Source organism: Artibeus jamaicensis, unplaced genomic scaffold (assembly GCF_021234435.1).
Source record: "Artibeus jamaicensis isolate MK-2021 breed Jamaican fruit bat unplaced genomic scaffold, CSHL_Jam_final contig_787, whole genome shotgun sequence".
Lineage (NCBI taxonomy): Eukaryota > Metazoa > Chordata > Mammalia > Chiroptera > Phyllostomidae > Artibeus > Artibeus jamaicensis.
This window is the reverse complement of record NW_026521972.1, coordinates 1,091,390-1,115,234: the sequence shown is the minus strand read 5'-3', so window position 1 is coordinate 1,115,234 and position 23,845 is coordinate 1,091,390. Positions and strand designations below refer to the sequence as shown.

The 23,845-nt window shown below is 34.6% G+C and overlaps 1 protein-coding gene across 5 annotated transcripts in view; it reads left to right on the top strand.

Annotated features, from left to right (window-relative positions):
• CACNA2D1 (calcium voltage-gated channel auxiliary subunit alpha2delta 1) overlaps window positions 1-23,845 on the top strand; it is a 461,217-nt gene that overhangs the window by 229,901 nt on the left and 207,471 nt on the right. For all 5 annotated transcript variants that reach the window (XM_037139542.2, XM_037139540.2, XM_037139541.2 and 2 more), the window contains exon 4: window positions 6,205-6,264. In XM_037139542.2, coding sequence (XP_036995437.2) covers window positions 6,205-6,264 — 60 coding nt within the window. The remainder of the gene's footprint in view (window positions 1-6,204; window positions 6,265-23,845) is intronic.

Sequence of the window (23,845 nt, the reverse complement as noted above, 5' to 3'; positions counted from 1 at the left end):
ATGGAAAGAAAGACTAGATAGAACTGTATTTACAAATAAGTCCTGTCGCTATGTTCTGATGATAAAGATACAATAAATAAATGCACCCTTTGGAGCTAAAAAAAAAAAAAGGGTTTTAAACATGGTTCCAGCTTTGTTTCCTTGAGGGTTATTCTGTCTCCCAAGCAGCTGATCTGTACTTTCCAAAATCCTGAGCAAAGTTTCTCAAAACTCCCTGAAATTAAATGATTCTCTTGTTCAATCTAAACCATTACTTGCAAGAATGATGGGTTTCTCTTCTCCTTAGACAAATAAGTACCTGGCCCCCAGTAAAGCAGGTAGAGTTTCTCTTTGGCATTCAACCTACATGCAACCTATTAGAAGAATCAACAATATCAACGTAACATTTACATACTTTAAAAATGCATGTAAAATGGTGCCAAAGGATATGAGGTCTGTCTAGAAAAAGTCTAGCCATTGTTAATATGAGAACAATTTGCATGACATTGATATAACTTGACAGCATAGAAAAGTGGACTGGAATGCCCATGTGCAAACAATGATGACTTCACTGTACTGGTCAGTGGGGTCAGTAGACACCATTGAGTGAGCATGTGTACTGTGTGGTCATCACATTCAAAATGACTGAGTGTGTAGTGCAATGAAATCTGCATCAACTCTTGCATTAAGTTTGGACATTCCTCTGTGGAAGCTTATCAGATGATTCAGAAAGCAACAGGCATGGGCAATTGGTGATTGGCAGCTTCATCACGACAATGCATCATATCTCGTGAAGAGTTTTTGGTGAAACATCAAATCACCCAGGTCACTCAGCCCCCCTGCAGCCCAGGTTTGGCACCATGTGATTTCCGGCTTTTCCCAAAACTAAAATCACCTTTGAAAGGGAGGAGATTTCAGACCATTGAAAGAGATTCAGGAAAATATGATAAAGCATCTGATGGCTATTGGGAAAACTGTGTGAGGTCCCAAGGTGCCTACTTTGAAAGGGACTGAGGCATCATTATCCTGTACACTGTTTCATGTACCTTTTATCTTCTTCAGTAAATGTCTCTTTTTCATATTGTGTGGCTGGAAACCTTCTGGACAGACCTTGTATAGACTGATTGCTATAGGTAGAGAAATTGGTAAAAGGAGGTAACTACGGTAAGCTTCAAGGTTATTTATAATATTTTGTTTTGTCTATAAATAATTATCAAAGCAAATATTTAAAAAGATGATTCTGGGTTGTAGGTTCCAGACTATTTCATAGTTTGCACTGTTTTTCATATTTTGTAATGACCTGCTCTCCTTTCTCATTTTATTTATGGTAAAAATAAAATAAAATTAAGTTAAACTCATTGGGTCGACTACTATAGGAAACCCACCTTCCTTGGATGCATATGCTTTGGGACCTCCATGTACATCTACATAGAAGAGCTTTGCAGTTGGGCAGCAAACAATAAAAGTATAGGGACCATTAAGATGTTTTCATTTGTTTCACTCTTACAGACACATGTCGAAGTGCTCATCGGTGACTGTAATTCTATATATTGCCTGTTCTGTGAGATTACATTTGTAAGATTCAAGTGGAATCAAAACTTTATTGAATTTACAACACAGTAGATATTTAGCATACCAAATACAAAATATAGAAAGTGGTTGTTATTATTATTATTCTTACATGCAAAAAAGTGTTAAGTTCATTGCCTAAAATTTTAGTTTGTGAATGACATCACCAGAATTGGAAACCAGACCTGTCTCATTGAAAAGTGCATGCTCATTATACTATAGTTCCAAAATGATTGTACACGCACATTTTTCTTCAAAACATCCAAGTCTGTTATTTATCTAAACCTTCTATTTTCAATAGGTATTCTTAGACCATTCAATTATTTTTCCTAATATGTTAAGAACATTGGATGAAGATAGGCAAAATTCATTCGAGTGATAAAAAATTGTCAAAATGGACATAACACAATGATTTGCTGTTCTTTATTGGGTGTTAATTAACACATGAATATTTTACTTGGATTAGTCTATTGCGGAGCTATAGTACTATTTATTTATTTATTGTTGTTGTTCTATTACAGTTGTCTCAATTTTCCCCTGTTGCTCTCCCACGCCCCTCCCATGCCCCAACTCCCACAGTCGGTGCCCCCCTCCCCCCTGTTGTCCATGTCCATGGGTCATTTATACTTGTTCATATTAGGAAGAAAAGTCTTCATATACACTAGCTACATAAATTGTTTTGAATTAGAGATATTTAAGTGATGTTTCTAAGTTAGTTCTTGATTAACACGAGTATCAACATTATTGAAGTCTAACTGCACTGCCTCATAATCCCTGAAAGTTTCCTTTCAAAGCTGTCAAAGAAAATTTTTATAATTAAGTATTTCAGAAATCTTCGTTTATCTTTCATCTGCATTTAACTTGCAGTGTAGGAAGCAGATTACTTACAGGTTTAGAAAATAGTCCCTTTCCAAAAGATTATATTAACCATATTTAGGTATGGTTAAGGAGAATGATAGAATTATTTCTTTATACCCTGTATAATTATAGTCCTTTGATTAGACTTTCATATAACCTGACAGAATTCAATGCTATCGGAGGAGATAAAGACGTGTCAAGAAGTGAAGGCTGAGAATGAATAGGCCTTGGAAGGAGCTGATCTTTCCCTGATCTGATAAGAAGTCTTCCTTTTTCTGTTTCTGTCCTTTGCCTTTCAGAACCCTGCATAGAAGAAGCCTTTTCTCTGATTAGCAATAGACTCTGAGGATTTCAGTATTTGAGGACAAGACCTATGTAAAGAAAGTTCTAAAACTGATACACAATTTCTGTGCTGTTTTTGTCTTTAGTCTGTAGCAATTGCTAAAATCTTGCTGGGAAATTTTTCATTAACCTGAAATAGTTCTCTACTGATGTTTTTGATTTTGATAATACTTTATCTTCAGATAGTCTATGAATGACAAGTGATGTTAACACTTTTTATGGGTTTAATGGAGACTGAAGTTTGTTCTTGTGAAATGAGCATTAACTTTGGAGTCAGAAGGCTTAGAGGTTCAAGTACATTTTGATCAACTTCTGAGTCCTTAAAACATCATTAAAATGATTTTCTATTTCAAATGTTCAAACCCATAGCTAGTTAGGGATGTATATATATTATTATATGTCTATGACATTACATATATCTTTATTGTTTTATGCCCAAAGGATTTTTATATACATCCTGTGTGCTGTTTCATTTATAATCGAGTCATTTTATGAATCTTTCTGAATGTCTGAATATGAGCAGAATTAAGTTTTAGTTTTCCGTCACAGGTGTTTATGCTGAGTTGGGTTCTTTGTCTCTATCCAGAGCTTGATCTAATTTTAATGATCGATGCTATTACTATAAATTAAATGAGAAAAATATGTTTTCTTTTTTCCTGAGGTGTTATAGTTACAGGCTATCCTTCCACAGCCAATATGGAAGCAGGAATGCTCTACCAAGCAAATGATAGAATTATTTTCACATTTTATTATGTGGGAATTGTATTAGTCTTAACACATTTGGCCATGACATTTAATCGTTGATCATTAGCTTTAAAGAAAAATATCACTTGTCCAGAATAGAAGTTAATTAGGGACTGCAAGTGTCCAGGAGACAGGTCAGTTTTCTATAAGTCAAGACGAGCTGGTGTTTTGCCACAAGAAAGAGCACCATCAGTAATTATTTGTTTTAGTCCCCAAGATAGACTTTTTAAATATCTAAAGTCAGTATTATGTTTTATGATGAATTTTGCTGGATTCAAAACTATTTTATTAATTTCTTCATGAACAAGGAAGATAACAGTAGTGCATTTTGCGACTATGTATTTTTATATTTCCAAGCCAGGGATGTAAAAATTAGCAACTTTTGAGCTTCAGACCAACTTTTTAATGTATATGTTTTTTTAAATATACAACTATATCTTTTTAAGTTTCTAAAACTATTGCTGAATCATGCTGAGATGACTACTGTCATTATAGTGTATTAAGCATGGGTTATGTTTACATTATAAGCCATGTGATTCTGGCTCAGACCTATTAGTTGTACTTTCTTACGCTGTCTAGAGTAGAGAAGCCTGCTAGAGTTTGAGCTCTTTCCTTGACAACTGTATGCCCCTGTGGCTGAATATCCCCTCTGTGCTTTGTTTGTTGGGATGCATTGTAAAAGGAAGCATCTTAATAGTCCTCCCTAAGAGGTAGAGCCATTTTAGAGTTCTAATATTTCTTAATCCACAAAACAATATCTAACTTATTTTATTTTACCCAGTATTTTGTTTAAATTTGTGTTTAAGTGTATTATTTACTGCATATATATGAATGTTCAGCTGTTCTTACACTGAGGGAAGGCTTACATTTTACATTTTGTCCAGAGTATACTTTCATCTTTATTTTCTCCTTTTGTCTTTCTTTATCTTCCCACACTGAATTTTTTTCTTTAATGAAGAAATCACTTCCATTTTTACTAACTTTTTTGCTACATTTTCACACTTAATTTTGGTTTTCAAAAGTAGAGTCATGTAATACTACTGAGATGTATGCGCTGTTCTTTGCACTTTGCTCTGTTTAGTCCTTTGTTTTTGTATGGATAAAGAACCTTGTCTTGGTTTCTCTCCGGTACAGTGTCTAACATTGACTAGCTCCTATTACACTCCATTTCTTTCTGGTAGTTGATAATTGAAATTTTTGTCATTTATGCGTGCTGGACAATTTCCTTTCAGTTCATCTTAGGGACTTTCAAAGTGAGATCTCTCATTCAGCAGTATTTTGTAGTCATGGATAATACCTACATAATAGTACAGAAAAATAAACAGATTATATTCAATAGCAGGTAATAGAAGTCAGTACACTAATACAAAAACTGCTGTGAAGGGTTGTTTCCATTGTCCAGTGTTGTCTGCACTTGCACAGAACGGACACGCACTGAGGCTAGTTCCTAGTGAAAGATTAAATGCATGAACCAGTGAACTGCTGTGAGACTTACACTTTTTAGTAAAACCATGCCTAATCATTTATCTCTTAACAAATGGGTGTAATACAGTCACATGTATTATGTTTGATGTCATACTTGTCCTGTCACTGTCACTATCTTCTAACTCTGGGTGTGGGGCAGACCACAGATCTACAGGCTGAACCATTTTCTCACATGGACAGAGTGAAAATGGAATCATAATTATTCTTCAGAGTTAGATGGCTGTTACACCTATTGCTTAGCGTCTGCCAAGCACTGTTGTAAGCACTTTATATGTAACTCATTTAATTCTTTTAACAATTCACGAGGTAAATGCTCACATTATTCACATGAGAATATGGGAGAAGAAACTTAGGTTTTCCCAAGTTTGCACAGTTAGTATGCAGTAGGGTTGGTACTCTGGTTTCATGTTTGTGTTCTTAATCACGTTTCGTCTCTGGTAAAATCTTATTACATGGAGAACACAATAGTAACACTGGGAGATACAAAGAGAAAGCCTAAAAACAAGGGAAGAAAAATAAACAAATCTATCCGAAAAAAGTGATTAGCAGACTGGCATAATAGACACTTTATCTCCAATCTAGGGAAATAAGTCAGTATGCAATTCTCCAACTCATTTAGTATTCAAGAGTGAAAGTAACTAAAGCCATTTGCAGCTGTGCAGATTGTGACAGCTTGCTACTACTCACAGGTTATCTCTGAAAGGACTATTAAGAATGTTCTTCAGCAAGGTGGAAATTACTACATTGTTGTGGCTTTTGATTAAAAAAAACTCAATATGCTATTAAAAAGATGCCTAGTACAGTGCTTAATACATACTTATTGATTTCTTAGTGTCATTTCCTTTCCACTTTTATAGAAATATATGCTGTAAATGTATGTACTAACAGAAATTTACCAAGATTAATATACTCAATGATTAAAGCTTTTTCTAGAAACTGAAATGTTAGTGCCACTTGAAGAAGACACTACTGCCGATGCTGGTAGAGTTAATGGACTTATGTATTGAGGAATAGTCTCTTACTTACATTACTAAAAGGTACAATAAATACATATACTGTATATCAATTTTAGTAGGTAAGATTACTAAATTATTTAGAATTTGTGAATCATAAATAAGGAGTTGCTCCTGTTTTTTATGCTCGTGATTGATTTCAAAGCCCAAGCACTCTAACAACTACATGTTTATGTGGTCATTGGAATACTAAGATTTATTGTTTTCTTTTCAGCGCCTGGCTTTGGAAGCAGAGAAAGTTCAAGCAGCCCACCAGTGGAGGGAGGATTTTGCAGTAAGGACACTTTTTTTTTACCACTTGGTTTGCAAGATGATTTCTGGTATTTGCAAAGTAATGATTGCATTAGAATATTTTCGTGATGAAATCTTATGATATTATGGGAACAAAAAACAGCTATAGTTTGTTGCTTCAAAAAACTGCTTTGGATAGTCAGGACCAATTAAATTATTCAGAATGTTCCTGGTTATGTTCCATATATCTTTTAAAATGTTCATTGACATGTTCTTTCATACTCCATGGTATTTATAAAGTTAGTTACAATAAAATAGCATTAAATTACAATATCCAAATGAACGTTGTAGATATCATGAATATACTAGTTGAAAACAAGTTACATTTAAACACTTCGTTTGTGAAACGTGACATGCATATTATAATCACCTTGATGGTAGGCAATGTGATTAAAGTGAGACTATATTAAACCTCATAAAATTAAATTTGTTCTACTTTAGCTAGAAGTAATCTTTCATCTACTCTGGCCTACTTTTAGAAATGCCAGCTGATATTAACTTTTCTGTGAATTAACTTCTGTGCTCCAAGAATCATTGTGCTGATTATACAAATAGCATAAATTATTCTTATGATGAGTGCTATCTACCCATCTATCTACCTGTCTATCTTCTTTCACCCAGTTAACACAGTGAAGAAGTCTATCTGTAATAGTCAGTTAAATATTTCTGTTACATATTTGACTTTTTCATTTATATTGAATTTTGGGGGGGTTCTGATCATAGAAACATTCCAGACAATTTATTTTGAGGACCTTCAAATAGGAATGGACTATAAGCAACAACTTGATTTTACTATTCAATTGTCTTTGAATGTTTTGCAACACTAAAATCTCAAATTTGAAAGTTATATATGCTTCAGCAGAACACTAAATTGAGGTTCAGTAATTAGCACTTTTACTTTGTATTTTTATGATTATATTGTATAGGAAAGGAAAACTTACTAAATGATATTTACTTGTATGATACTGGTTAATCTGTACTTGTTGCTTCAGATATTTATTTTTACTATCTTCTCCTCAAATTAATATTTCATAAACAGACTTTTAATCTACTAAGTGAAGACTCTATCTGACTACTATAGGTTTGATTTTGTCCCTAAATTGATCACATTGCTTAATTTGTCAGTATCATGCAAATGCTAACTTGGTCTATAATATTTTGTCATAGGTAGGTTAAGAAAGATCAGTTTGTCATTCATAGTATATAAAGAAAATCAGATATTAAATTGAAATTTAATTCTGTGTTAAAAATTAATACAAAGTATTGAGTACAAATTGTTAGCTCATGCAGTGAAGATTTTACAATGTAGTTTGTTACTTTGAGATAAAAGGAAACAGATTTGTTTATTGAATAGAAAAAAACAGCTGAACTTATTTATCCAAATAAGTATCCTTTTGATTAATTAATTGTTTTCTCCAACTTATGTGGCACAGTAAAATCCAGTGTAAAATCATAAAAAAATGTAAAGCTAGACCATATATTCTGCCTAGAATTGGTATAGTAAAATTGGTTGTTTTAGTTTAAATCACAAGTAATGGGAGAATCCCAAAATTATTTTTATCCAGGTCAGATTCTTTTATATATAGATTCCATTGCTTTCAAAAAGATTTTCTTAGAATTAAAGTAATTTGATAATTTTTCACATAGCCATTTATTAGTTTATGTTTTTTTTGTTTTTCTAAAGAATAATGTAAAAACTAACTTGGCAAGGAGGGATGCAGTAATGCCATTAATATAATTGTTGTTTTATTCAATTAGTATGTTACTGCTTAATGGATATAAAGTTCCTTTTCCCAGATATATTATAAATGATTTGATATCAAGCTGATTAGCTCTAAATTAACATTTGGCAATGATTCATTTCTCCTTATGGAAGTAATCATTGACCATTCTAGATGGCATAAAAACTTAGCGTATTAGCTATTTCAATATTTTATTGAATCTAAGACATCATTAATTGTAAGGTTCTCTATCATTTATATATTTCTCAGAAAGAAAAAAAGAATTCAATTAAATTAAAATGCACCAGCAATTTGAAGCTGTATTCTTATTTGTCAGATGTCAAAACGTGGAAAAATTACCTTGCAATGTAACGCCTGTCGTCTACTTTCTCAGTACTATATCCAAATCAAAGCGCTGCTAGAAGAATTTATGCAAGAGGAAATGTTAGTTCCACGTTGACACAAAAGCCATTACCAAGTCTTACGTGGTAAAACAGAAAAATAAGTTGTTTATCCAGTAAATATTAGGAGTTAGCATATAGTAGCCACAGTGTGGAAAAATTCTTGGATAAATTCTGTTCTTAATTTCCCCTTAGGTTACCTTGTAATTTGTTTAGGACATATGAACATATCCACTGACATTAAAGGAGACTGTTAAAGGGCAAACAAATCAGGCCACTTAAGAGCTTTGTCAACTCATTTTCTCAGTCCTTTTTGAAGGACTGTAAGTGATCTTTGGGGGACACATATCTGTCACATTTTGCACACTGAGAATTGATATTTCTCATATCTCACCACACCAGTCATGCATAAAGTCTTTATCATAGCCCTTGACTTTGAAATACCATAGGTGATAAAATGGTCAGATAGGAAGCTTTTGTGTGTGAAGAATAGGATCTGAATGAAGATTTCCTGAACTTCAGAATCAGATAGGAAATAGTGCAAAAATAAGACTCCTTCCCCCATCCCCAGTTTTTTGTTGATAAACTAGATGGTGCCTCAGTCCATATATATATATATATATATATATATATATATATAGAGAGAGAGAGAGAGAGAGAGAGAGAGAGAGAGAGAGGGATAAGGTTAACTCCTTCAAGGCCATTTATACAATCAAATTAAAATTTCTGCATGGCCAAGATTGGACATTAGAAATCATCACAAATAAATCTCCCCTTATTTTATGAAAGCACACAAAACAATTGCAAATTTTATCAATGTTAACTAAACATTTAAAAATGTTTAATTTGAAGTTAACTGCCACCATATTTGCAAAGGTCCTCCTTTTAAACTTTCTAAGACTTTGAGCTTTTGAGCTATTTAACTATTTGCATCAGTGCAGTATTTCTTTAATGCTGTCCTTTAATAATTTAACACTAAGATGATTTGGAAGGCAGAAATAATTTTCTAAGAGGTACATTAACGTTTCAAAAAGAAATATAATATTCTGATTCTTCCCTCAAGTATAAGTGGGTAAGTTTTATTAATATTATTTAGTCAGAATGTTGATTAACATTTCCTACTATATAAGATAGAAAATTCTAACAAACAACAAGAACAAAAGGCAAAGTACTAAAATATGGCAACAAGAAACGGATCATGTAATTGACACTCTTCTCCCTCAGCTTAATTCCCAACTGAGTGTACAATGCAAGGAACAAAGGGCATACACTTTAAATGGATTAAGATTTATGCGCTCATGCATTTACTAGTTCAAAGCAATGTTTGTAAATAAGCTTCGTCTGCCAGCTGCCTTTCCATCTCCAAGCAAATTACTGGTGTTAAAGGTGACATTTTGTGTCATTTATGATGGACAAATTATTGTTTTAAGGTCAGGTGGGATAAGGAAAACAAGCTTGGAAAACTAATTGTTCCACATGAAATCATTGCTGTTACTTCTACAGAACTGATCTTTTCCCATTGCATTTGAAATCTCATTTGATTGTATTGCGATGGTTGGTTAACTGCAGCAGTTTTGTTTCCAACTAAGCCTGCAATATTAAATGTACTTACACATGTATAAACATAAGGGGTGCCTAATTTGTATTTTAATAAGTAGGATCTTTATGTATGGGTTATTAGCATCAGCTTGTTACTGTGCAGGCTTAGTACAGGCGTCTAGAAATTGGCCAGTAATTAAAACATTTGAGGAGCTGTTTATAGCTTCAGCTCCACAGAGAAACTCAATTAGAAGATGAAAATTTTTCTGGTGAAATTGAATGTTCTTGAGTGTCAATCAGGAAAAGTTAGTTCTAATTTAGCTTTAATTATATATACAGGGGTAGGCAAAAGTAGGGTTTCTAGTTGTGAGTACACCAAACACAGATTAATAAAGCTATTGTAATAATCATAAACTGCATGTCTTATTCCATACAAACAATGCTAAACCTACTTTGCATATATGTATATAATCAGTTTGCCCAAATCAGATTATGAAATGTTATTTTAAAAGTAGTAATATTTATAATCTTGTTTTTATATGAGTTAAGTTAATAGGCACTGGTATTATATATTTTATTATTCTATCTTATTCATTTCATGGAATTGCATTACTTCTATTGATAGCAGCACAAACCATTGTAAATATGTGAACCATAAAGACATACTTCGTTTATTTTGCTTACAATGAATAAAGATAAACACTATTCTGAATTATAATTTGGTGTAAGTTTTGGATATAAAAGAGCTGAACTTTTAGTGATTAAAAAAGGGGGAAGTAAAAAAGGTGGGGGAGTGGGGCTTTGTCTTAATGTATAAATGAATGAATGTAATGGAGCATCAGAGCGATCATTAGTCTGTCTGAGTTTCCACCTTTGGTAGAATTGCCTTTTTGAAATCAAGAAGTTGTATATTTTAATATCTTTTGCAACACTTCTATGTAGAGAGAGACAATCAATTATTTTTACTGCTGCTTTCTTTTAAGAGTCTTGTCAGTCTTTCTTCATCATTAAGACAGATGGAAAGGAGCCACAGTGCAAAACTGATTTACCCCTAAATTGTGGGAAACCAATTTAGTGGAAAAGACTAGGGCAAATTCATGTTGTCTTTCTCTTTTGGTTTATGCATACTTATAAATGCTCAGGGTAAGAGCATTATAAAACAGCAGAGCAGAAAAAATAACCATGGGCTTTAAATTATTAGTGATACTAAGGGAAAACCCTTATCTTTCATTTCTTATGTGGAAAAATAGAAGAATTAAAATGTTCATTCATTAATTATCTAGCCAATAATATTTTTAACAGTTTTTTAGTACTTTCTAATGATCTTCCAGACCTCTGTATTATTTCTATTAAGGATGAGGCCACATTGTAGTACAATAGAGCCCCCTAAATTAGGACATCATGGTGATTATCCTGGGGTAATGCAAATTTAAATCCAAATGGGGCCGAGTATATTTCTTTCTTTTATGTCCTCCTTTGAGTAAGGAAGGTAGAAATTGGAAAGGACAGGCATCTGTGACTTAGGAAGTGGAGAGGTAAATAGTCTGTCTCTACATTTTTCAAAGCCATTCTGCTGCTTCAGTAACTTGGGACTGAGCTAATGAAAATATTGCTAAACTATTGGGAGATTCCTGGAATTGCTGCCATTATTCTATAGATTTTAGCCATGCAGACTATCCAGAATTATCTCTGTTGATGTTTATATTAGAGTTGATTACTCTTATCAGTTGGTGTCCTACTACAATGCCACAGACATTTTTTAAATGCAGTGATTTTATCAACTTTTCTATACTTTGAGTTGTGTCTTTTAAAAAAATTTGTACCTCACTTATTTGCACTAAAATGGGGTTTACAGTATTATTTTCTCAACCAGAAAAGAAATAAAAAGCTGGAGAAAATGTATAAGCATTACAAAGTATTGAAATTTACATATATGTATGATCTACAAAGACTTGTTCCACGAATTTCCTCCACTTCATTTCTTTATTGAAAATGATCAGATTCTTGTCAAGATGGCAGCATAGGTAAATGTGGTACCCAAATCCCTCCCACAACCACATCAAAATTACAACTTATCTATAGAACAACCATAATATAGAACCACCTGAAATAAGCCGAAAGGGAGTAAAAAAACTAGGGATTTAAAGAAGCCACATGGAGAGAGGTAGGAAAGGAGGAGATGTGGAATAAGCTTGTTCCGCACAAAGGTGTGGCACATAAAAATCAGGAGGTCCCCCCCAAGGAGTGGGAGCATCCCAGCTGCATACCAAGCATCCCAGCCCAGGGTTCCAGAGACAGGAAGAGAAGTTCCCATAACCTGTGGTTGTGAAAACCAGCAGGGATTGTAGCTGAGTGAGACAGAGGGCCGCTACAGTCCCAGACAGCTCCTCTTAAAGGATCCATGCATGGACTTACCTAGACTTACTCCCTCTGAGTTCCATCACTGGGGCAGCAGCTTGAAAGGAACCAGAGATATATCGGGAGGAACCAAGAAATTATCCAGTATCAAGACCAGAGCAGGTGGGAGACAGCTTTATGCCAGACAAAAGTGCTAGCAAAGGACATTTTTCCTTTTCTGAGACTCCCCCCACAAAGCCAGCAGGTGGGTGCCATATCTAAGTCTCCATCAACCTGGCTGATACAATTTGCCCCATCCTGGTGAATCTCTGAGACCCCATTTCACTCCACCAACCTGTGGGCCCACCCAAGCTATTTCCAGTTGGTTTTCCATACAAATGACCTCTCTTCCCTCATACTTTTTCCTAACTTCTTACAGAAAAGCAACATCTGGCCTCTGCATAAGCTGTACCTCTTGCTAAGTGGCCCTAGGCCTAGCACTAGCAGTAGCTCACCTTGGTTTATAGCTTTGCCTCTCCTGGGTCCCTCCAAAGCCAGCGTAAGTAGCAGCCACCTGTGGATCACTCTTTAGCTTGTGCCAGGTGACCCCAGGCAGGGCCCACACATTGGCTGACCTTTCTCTTCCCAGGAGGCCCCAGAGCCAGTATACCTGGTGGACAGCTTCAGGCCATGCCGAACTACAACCCTACCACCTCCACAAGCCACACACACAAGGTCAGACTAGTGAGCATCAAAGCCCCACTGAAGCAAGTCCTGCTCCATAGAGTCGACTCCTACACAGGGCTCCTCCAATGTAGTCCCAGCTGGTCAGTTTGATGGCAAATCCCTCCCATTAAAATCAACAGAAATCAAGGCTCATCTATAATTTGATAGTGTACACAGCCCACCCAGGGGTACACCTGGAGTACCCAGCTGTGCTGACTGGGGAAGCTGTACCACTGAGTCCTACAAGGCACCTACTATACAAGGCTGCTCTACCAAGTCCAAGTGATTTACCAGCTCTGCCTAATACATAGAAACAAACATAGGGAAGCAGCCAAAATGCAAAGAAATAAAGAAACATGCAAAGAAACATGTTCCAAATGAAAGAACAGGAGAAATCTTCAGAAAGATAACAATGAAAGGGAGGCAAGCAACCTACCAGATACAGAGTTCAAAACAATGGTTATAATGATGCTCAAGTAACTCAATGAGAACTTCAACAGCATAAAAAAGGACACATGAATTATAAGAAAGAACCACTCAGAAATGAACACCACACTAACTGAAGTCAATAAACCATAGGGAATCAATAGCAGAGTTGATGAAACAGAGAATCATATCAGTGATTTGGAATATAAAGATATAAAAAGTACCCAATCAGTACAGCAAAAAGTAAAAAGAACAGAAAAAATGAAAATAGTGTAAGGAAGCTCTGGGACAATTTCAAATATACAAACATTTGTTTGTGCAGGTGCCAATAGAAGAAGAGAAAGAGCAAGAAATCAAAAGCCTATTTGAAAAAATAATGACAGAAAACTTCCCTTACCTGGTGAAGGAAATAAACATACAGGTCCAGGAAGTAGAGACTCCCAAACAAGATGAACCCAAAGAGTTCCACACCAAGACTCATTGTAATTAAAATGCTAAAGATTATAGACAATCTTAAAAACAACAAAAGAAAAGCAGTTAGTTACTTACAAGAGAACTGTGATGAGACTGTCAGCTGATTTCTCAACACAAACTGCGATTTAGAGGGAGTGGCAAGATATATTCAAAGTGAAGAAAAGCAAAGACTTACAACCAGATTACTTCATCCAGAAAAGCTAACATTTGGCATCAAAGTACAGATAAAGAGCTTCCTAGACAAGAAAAAGCTAAAGGAGTTTATGTTACCAAACCAGTATTACGTGAAATGTTAACAGGTCCTCTTTAAGAAGAAGAAGAAGGAAAAATAAAAGATCAAAACTATGAACATAAAATACAAATAAATACATATCTCTCAGCAACTGCATCTAAAAAACACACAAACAAGTAGAACAGATACAGATTCATGGATACAGAGAACATTTTGGTAATTGCCAGGGGGGCTATTGGGGGAATAGGTGAAAAAAGTGAAGGAATTCAGAAGTACAAATTGTTACACAATATTGATGGAGATGTAAAGTACAATGTTGGGAATATAGTCAATAATTTGTAGTAATTACATATGGTGTCAGGTATGAGATTTATCAGGGTGATCACTTAGTTACGTAATGTCTAATCACTGTAGTGTACACCCAAAACTACTATGATATTGTATGTCAACTGTAATTGAAAATTAAAAAATGATTAACAATAAAAGGAATGTACTGATGAAAAGAAATCTTTAGTAACTCTTTACTTAACATAAATGGTAGACCAAACTTCATGAACTGGCCTCATCCTACTTTTGATGAACAAAGGGGTTCTGTGGAAAGTAACCTCTCAGGGTGTTCTGATCATAAATCTCAAACTTCGAAAGTAATAGGAGGCAGTCATAGCTCAGGCATGTAACTTTGTCTGTTTTAATCCTTACCTGAGGACATGCTTACTGATTTTTGAGAGAGGGGAAGGAAGGGAGAGAAAGAGGTAGGGAAACAGTGATATGAGAAAGAAATAAGAATTGGTTGCTTCTTGTATGCACCCCCTTTGGGGACTAAAACTGCAATCCAGGCATGTGCCCTGACCAAGAATTGAACCTGCAACCCTTTGATCTACAGGATGACACTCTTGTCTACCTGAGCCACATTAGCCAGGGCTCAAGCATATGGCTTTTTAGTAAAAAGTTTATATTTGCCTTAAGCAAGGCCTCTCCACGGTTTTTGTGAATTCAAGTTAGCACACCTTTGAAGTAAGCACTCCCACCCTGAAGAGAGCATCTGATCTTATTAACTATTCTGTAATCCAAACCTTGCCTAGCTCTCTCCCACCACCATGTAATCATTCTTATTATCTTCCCTCAATTTCAAATGCATAAAAGATGCTGCAAAACTGCTGTTCTCAGAAGCATTTGAAATCTTGCTCTGGCATATGTTGTCAGTTTGTTCAAATAAACTCATAAAAATTGTCTACAGGTTTGGACATTCTTATGTTCACATTACCTTTCCTATTTCTTATTGCATCATCTCCCCAGCAGCTATTACCATGCTCCTGAAATACTACATGCAAAACTACCCATAATATACTTGATGTTTTCATAAGATGATATTTTTCCTTCATCTCCAGACCTTTTGATAATCTCTGCCTCGAAATCTCCTCTCTTTCTTCCCAATTTCCTTTTTCATTTGACTCCCTGATACAGGACTTCTTGTCTTTTTCATACGACTTTCCAATTCCCAGCATATCCTCCTATTTAAGTTTGTACTCACTGCATAATTTGCATTTCTCCACTTTTTTCAGCACTAAAATGTAAACTTCCTGGATCTATAGACCTATAGAACCATAGGGCTATAGCTAGTGTATTACTAAGAAAATGGCAGTTTATTATAAGGCATAACAGACAATAGCCTATATGGTAACTTTTTTTAATAAAAAAATTCTTGTAATATTGAGGTACTTGTTTTTACTGTAAACATTATGGTCAATTTTACTGAAAAGATAATAAAATATTTGTTTGAACTTCACATTTTTTCTTGAATATGCAGGTCCATGAGCATGGTTACAGGACACTGGGCTTGGGATAATGAAAATATATTTCAAATTTTTGGCTTTCACTAATTTGCAAGGAGATTTTGGAAAAAATAATAGTCTGTTGAATATCAATATCTTTATTTCAAAATTCTTGGCTCTCTTAAAATCATACCAACCAAGTGAATTTGAAGATCTAACTGGCTTTATTAAGTGGTTCATGAATTAGGAAGCGTCTCATCTAGCAACTGGAAGGGCAGGACCCTCTGAGGGTTGTGCAGAATGGAATTTATTTTTATGTGAAGAAGCTTGGGGCAAGGGAGCTATTAACAATAGAAAAAGCATTATTTTTAGACCAGGACATCTTCTCAGGGGAGAGAGGGGAGAATAAGGGGAGAGTAAGGGAATGGCAAAGGTCTTTATTATGCAGATCACCTCTTCTTTCAATGGGGGAGGATGGAGAAAACCCAACTGCCAGATTTTTTACCGGGACTTGATCAGTAAATTCAAACTGGCTGATTAAGATTGTATTTCTGGGAGAGATTGAAACAGCAATTAGATTAGGTATAGAATCTAGGTTTGGTGTGTGGTACTGTTAGCAAGGTTGACATCATTTTGGGCCTGTGGTTTTCTCTTTAATAGCTCTATAGTCTTTACCACCATAATTATCTCTTGTTAGATGGTCAGTAATTTTTTTCTATGCTCCTATAAGCATTATTTTTCTACCAAGGAAAATATTTTCAAGAAGCCCCAGGATTTGAGTCAAGTCTTTCCAATCGGGTTGGCACACAGCCCTGGATGGAAGTTCACCCAGCCCATTGAGCATCTGTCGGCTCCCATGATAGTTGTGCTCTGTTTGCCACCCTTCCTCCAATCAGAGAACACTGTCTACTTGGGATGTCAATGCCCTGTGCATCCAGACAGTGGAACTTTTGATCCAGAGTCATATAGGCTCTGTGGAGAGGTAGGAAGAATGACTGTATTTCCAGGCCTAGAGAGTTATTTTTAAAGCTACATAAGTAATATTTTCATGCAACATTTTTCAAAATCAGAGTTAATGCAAAAACGATTCACTGTGAACAAGATACTGAAATATTTTTCTTTACAAAAAGTTATGGTAAAAACATGTAACGCAAGATGTACATTTTTAACAAAGTGTGTGTGTAGTACCTTATTATTACTGACTACAGGCAGAATGTTGTTCAGCAAATATCCAGAACATAGTTATCTTACTTAACTGAAACAGAAACTTCATGTCTATTGATTTCATAATTCCTCATTTACATCTACCCTCTGTCCCTGGTTGCCACCAATACAGTCCTTGATTTTATTTATTTCACTTTTTAGATACCTTATGTAAGTCAGATCATGAATTACTTGTCTTTTTGTATGTGGCTTAATTTGTTTATCATAATATCCTCAAGGTCCATTCATATTGTCATATTGCAAAATTTTCTACTTTTTAAAGGCTGAAGGGTACTCCATTGTATTGGGTTGGCCAAAAAGTTCATTTGTTTTTTTCTTTAAGGTGGCTCACATAGTTGTCTTTAACTTCATTCGAAACAATTTTGTTAAATTGTATTGTGACATCTGTTATATCAGCATGCATTTAAAAAATCTTACCAAAATCAGGTATACTTATATGTAGCCATTTTAATATTGAAGATGGAATAAAATATGTAACATTTTTGGCATATTATGCTTTGTTTTTTCAGGAAACGTAAAAACACAACTCACACACACACACACACACACACAAAGGATTTTTGGAGTATATGGAGAAGGTACTATGACTGATCAAATATTCCAAAAGTTGTTTGTGAAATTTCATGCTGAAGATTTTTTGCTAACAAGTTCCATGGTCAGGTAGACCAGTTGGAGTTGATAGCTGTCAAATAGAGATGTTAATTGAGAACAGTCAACTTTATACTATGTGGGAGACAGCCAACATACTTAAGTCTACAACTTTGTAGTAAGTCAGGCTTAATATTTGATTCAGCTCCCTAGTTTATTAAGCCAAATATCCGATTCCACTTGCACCCTTCCTTTATTAATGATCAACTGGCTACCTATAGTAACAGTTCTATTTGTCATTTTTTAAAGAACTTCCATAGTGCTTGCATAGTGGCTGCACTATTTTATATCCCCACTAACAATGTGGTAGCATCCCAATTTTTTTACATTTTTGCCAACAATTGTCTAATTGATTAAAGACTTAATCATAAAACATAAAGCTGTAAACCTCATAGATAAAACAGAGGAAAAGCTTCATGACATTATTCTTGGCGGTGATTTTTATGGATATGACAACAAAAACACAGGCAACAACAAATAAACAAGTGGGATTACACAAACCTAAAATGCTTCTACACAGCAAAGTGAACAATCAACAGAGTGAAGAGCAACCTAAGAATGTGAGAAACTATTTGCACACCATATACCTGAAAAGGTGAAAATCTCCAAATTATAAAAAAGCCTATACAACATATAATGAAAATACCACCTCTACTATTCTTAGTCTGTTGGGCTTTGAAGCTAGTTCTCATATTCCTAGTGTCACAAAGTTACTGAAGAAAACAGCTCATTCGTTATTTCTTAAATGCTCCTGTCAATGAAGTTAGAAACACCTTTCCCTGAGAAAGTTTGAGGAGACTTATTTGTTACCTTTTTCTCACTCCTCAGCGTCCTCATGAACTCTTGTCCATTCTTCTTCTTTGGGAAACAATCAGTTGACCTTCAGCAAATGAACACTTGAGAACAGATTCCTAAAAATTTTTTACTCCTAACTCATATTGCGATATGTCAGATTCTATTGCTACATACATTCTCATCTCCAAACATTTGTTGGAAATTAAGTGAAATAGTTCATGTGAATATGACTAGCATTTTGGAAGGTCTCCAAAAATGATCATTTTAATAGAAGAGCCACTATTTCCTTCTAGATTTATTTCTTCCAAGAAGGTGGTATATTGCTTTTTAATGATTAAGGTAGCTCGTTATACCTTCAGAAGGAAATGTGCATTGTCCTTTATAGGCACTAGATGAGCCTTTCTTGAAATTACTTAAATTCCATTTATGTATTAAGATTGCACTCACATAGAATGACTACATTTGAAAGTGTCAAGTACTCAGCATGAGAGTAACAAAAGTAAGGTTTTGGATTGTTATTAATGTATTTGTCTTTATATATTTGTATTTGCCTTCATATTTGTATGAAGTTCTAGTTCACCTTTCTAGAATTGAAATAGAGGAAAAAATCAGTTCTATTTAGACAGTTAGGAGAGTGCAGAGACTAATGCGTAGTTCTGTTTGTTGTAGATCTTGGAGGACTGAGCCCTGGGGAAATAACTATTCCAAGAGATCATTTTTTTTCTTGAGAATAACATCACATGCAGGAAAAAATTTAATTTAGTGGAGTTATAGATACATCCATGGCTTCACTGATCATGCTATGGAAAAGAGAGAATATTCCATGAATTGAAGACCTGCCCTGGAGAGATGGCTTTCATCCTAAAAGACTGACACTATGGTGAAACTTTGGAGCTTTACAATAAAGGAACAATGTATGAGAAGCAGGCAACAAAAGTGGGCCAAGGCGTTCAGTCACTGGTGGGATACATTTTGACATGGGGAGCTACCCAGAGAACTGACTACAGGGACCGGGGACTCTGTAGACAGGTTTCAATACAGGGATAGTATCTGTCCAGAATACAAGAAAGCTGTTGAAACAGGGTCTGGGTATGGTTGAGAGGAGGATATTTTAACCAAAAACTTAGTAAAAAGAAAGACATCTCTAAGTAGAAGAAATTTTTGAGAGGTCTTTGATTTACACTTAGAGGTAAAAAAAAAAAAAAAACCAGTCATGAAGCCCGGTTGGATAACTCAGCTGGTTAGAACATCGTCCTGCTAAGCCAAGGTTGTGGGTTTCATCCCTGGTCAGGGCCCATACAAGGATCAACCAATGAATGCATAAATAAGTGGAACAACAAATTGGTGTTTCTCTCTCTCTCTCAAAAATTAATTAGCAAAATGCTAAGAAAACCTAGAGAAATTTGTCTACAAATTTTAAAAACTAACAACTTTAGTGTTGGGTTTGAGTAAATATGAAAAAAATGCTATGGAAATTTAGGAGAGTGACCAGCTCTTCCCCATCCATGCACAATTGCTTATTACTTCTTAAAATCCATGCCTTTTTGTCACTTTCTAATATCCAAACTACCCTTTCAATGGATTTATTTCTCATGTTATCCTCTCTGTCTCCATCAGTTGTTTTTCTTTTACTTTCTCATCAATGTACAAACTGACTCCAGTATTTTTCACCCACATCCTACAGGGAGGATAACCTTGAATTTATTAATCAAATTTTGAATCAAATAATCCTCTCTACTCTCCTATGCCATGAGCAGATTTGTCTTACAGAATTGTAGTGACCCAAATATATATATATGACTGTCAATTAAAAAGAAGAGAATGATGAGACATTTTTATCAATAGACAATTTTATGATATAGCGGAAAACATAGCCTCTTAATCTTCTGTGACAGATACTTGGAGGATCAACTCAAATGAACAAGCTGTGAAATTTTTGAACCAATAAGTTAGCCAAATATTTGAGCCAAAATAGTGCAGGTAACACAAACCTGAAATAGAGAAAAGTGTTGCTTTTCTCCAACCACCCATGAAAAAAGTGCCTGTGTAACAGCAACAACATTAAAATCTTGTGTAAAAGTAATAACTAGATAAAAAATAGCAAAATATTACTTTTAGCCAAAATTAATGATATAAAATGTGAATATTTATGTGAGTTCAGGTTTAAAATACCAATTGCAAAACTGTGCTGGAAGAAAGTTGGTTATTGATGACAGTGTGACTTTTAGCTAATCATTTAATGTCTAAACCAGTTTCTTCATCAATCAGATGGGAATAATATTGGCACCAATAGCACAGGGTTATTTTGACACATAACTAAATTCATGCACAAAAGCCTTTACACGGGCCTTTGATGAGAATTCAGCTCAAATGAAGGAGACACAAATAAAGTCACCTTATGAGAAATTGATGGCATTCAATGTTGGCTGAACAAACATAAGGGAAATTATATTAGCGATCAAATTTAGTTCCTTTAAAAACGTGGCTTACTGTAATGGCATAATCAATAAAATATATTTAAAAAAACAAAACGCGGCTTATATTCTTTCAGCTTGCTTGCAGGTGGAATCTGCAGGATGCGCAGCCACCTGCCATCATGAAACACCTTTCACATGTGCATCACCAAAACATTTTATTTCACTGCGTTTTAATGTATTTAAGTTTTCTGAGATTTTTTAGATTTTATTTATTTATTTCCAGAGAGAGCAGAAGGGAGGGAGAAGAGAAGGAGAGAAATTTAGATGTGTGAGACAAACATCTATCCATTGACTCTCCTATGTTCCTAACCCGGGACCTGACATGAACTCTGACCAGAAAACTAACCGGCAACCTTTTGGCTCCCAGGATGGTGCCCAACCCACTGAGCAGTACCCATCAGAGCCGTAATCAGAACGTTTTACTGATATCAGTTATGCTTGAAAATGTGCTTTCTTTTGTTTAAAATCAATTTTTTAAAGATTTCCAAGACAAGTAACTCTGAAATGTTAACTAATAAGGGGAATACAAAATCAGTACATCCATTTTGATCAGTTCTTGCTTTGAGCAAAATGAATAAATAAATATTTGGCACAGCTACTTTAAGCTTTTAAAATATCTTCAAAACATTTCTGCACTCCTGGTGTTTGAATGAATGTTGGGATCTCATTACCTGAGCGCTCACAATTGGTAAAAATCCAATAAATTTTACATTTTCACACATTTATTTGAAATTCTCAAGAGTTTTTATGTTCTGAGATTTTTTTGTTTTCAAATAAAGAGCATTTGTGACACTGAGAATAGTTTACAAAATTCAACTTGCAATAAACCTAAATATATATATTTGATGGTTTCATGTGAAATTCTTTTTTCATTATCTTTATGCTGAGTGAAAATGACCCTATTACATAGTCAAGGTGACTTCAGCCTATTTCTTTGGCCAGAAGGAAAGTGGAACAGCCTGACAGAGAATACAATGTTTCTGTTATTTTATTATTGTGGGATGGATGTTAATCCTGAGGCTTCCCAGAAGTTTCTCTAGTTTTTATGTGGCTTTCTCTGAAATTCTGATTCATAATGTTAATTTGATAACCTAGACTTTTAATCTCAAGTTTCTTTTATCTCATGCTTTTATTCCTAAATGCTTATTCATAATTATTTATTGGTTTGTTGTTGCATTGGGGAATGGTAGAAAACATGAATCATTTTATTTTGCAAAGGAATAATCACATTGTATGGCATTTATATCAAACTATTCTTTCTTTTCAAAATACATACAGAAAAAGTACCAAAAGAATGTTGAGAACTATAGAACATTAGATTCTCTGGCATGGGGCTTTTTATGGCCTATTTACTCTTATTTTCTTTCTCAGTTCTTTCAAATGTCAAGGGTATTTTATTGATGATTATAAATTGTCTTGAGTCATGCTCTGTGGCTCTCAGGCGCACACACACACACACACACACACACACACACCCAGCAATAATAAGAGCCAAGGTCTGTCTACAAAAGCACTACTTAGCCATGTTGAAAGCTTTGTGAATTTAGAATGAAGACAGCAACTGTGCTATACAATTCATGACTCTACCCCAGACTGCCAAGGAGCTGAGCTTTCAACAGCTTGGAAATTCTACAGATGTAAAATTCAAGGTTACTGTTGAGCAAATTTAATTTATCAAAATATTTTTATTTCAACAGGTAGTAAATATCTATTTTGTGGTTTGATAGGAACTATTTAATTGTTTTAATGCTAGGCAAACTGGTAATGTGGAAACTGTAAAATGTAAGAGACTTTTACCTATAGATAATAATACATTTACATATAGAGGACTTTGTGAAGAAAATCTAAGCATATTTTCATGAAAAAAGGTCTTCTCAGCTTTTTATTTCAATTCCCCTCTACACATTGAAAGAAAAAACTAAGAAAAACATTGCAGATTAATAATGATTAATAGCCTGGTTACTAACTTTTACTTGAGATTATACAGATGAATCATTTTGAGGGAACAAAATTAGTTTATTTAAAATTTTATTAAAATAATAGTTTTTCTCAATTACTTAGATGCTTTTAAAGAGATGCAGAGAATATACATGAAGAAAATACATAATTTTCTTTTATAAAAATGTAAGGTACTGTTAAATTACTTGGGATTTTGGAGTGAAAGTTGATTAAACAAAATAATCAAGAAGACTGATTTCTGAGCTGCTTGCAGATTGATTTCCCAGCTTCTCCCCTGGAAAAGACTTAGTATATCTGGAGTTGAACTTGAACTCCCATCCCACTTCCCTGTAGCTCACCTTGTGCCAGCAGTTTGATGACAAAGGATTTTCTGCTGGGATGCCTGATATGAAACATAAGAAGGAGTCAACAAAACAAGTAATTGATTAGGCATTGTTTGCACTGATTTTCCCTAAGTGTAAAAGAAATGCTTATTGGATTAAAGCAAAAGTGAGATGGTAGACTGCATAGTGGGCCAGCATTACATTTCGGTGTGCATTTAATATTTTAAATCTTAAATATTAGCACCATGTCTTTAATGATAGGAAATTTTATTTGTAGTTTTAAACCTTTTTTAAAAGAAATTGAATGCATGAAGGGAAAAATACAATACCTAATGGTGTTAATGTATAAACGTTGATAGTATCTAAGCAAATACACCATGTTGAATAAGCTTCTATCTCCATGTAATAGTATTTTCTTAATGTACTTGAATGTGCTTCTCCTCAACTTCCAGCCTTATGTCTTGGCTGCCCTCTAGTGAAATATACAGTAATGAAGACAGGGATCTGTAG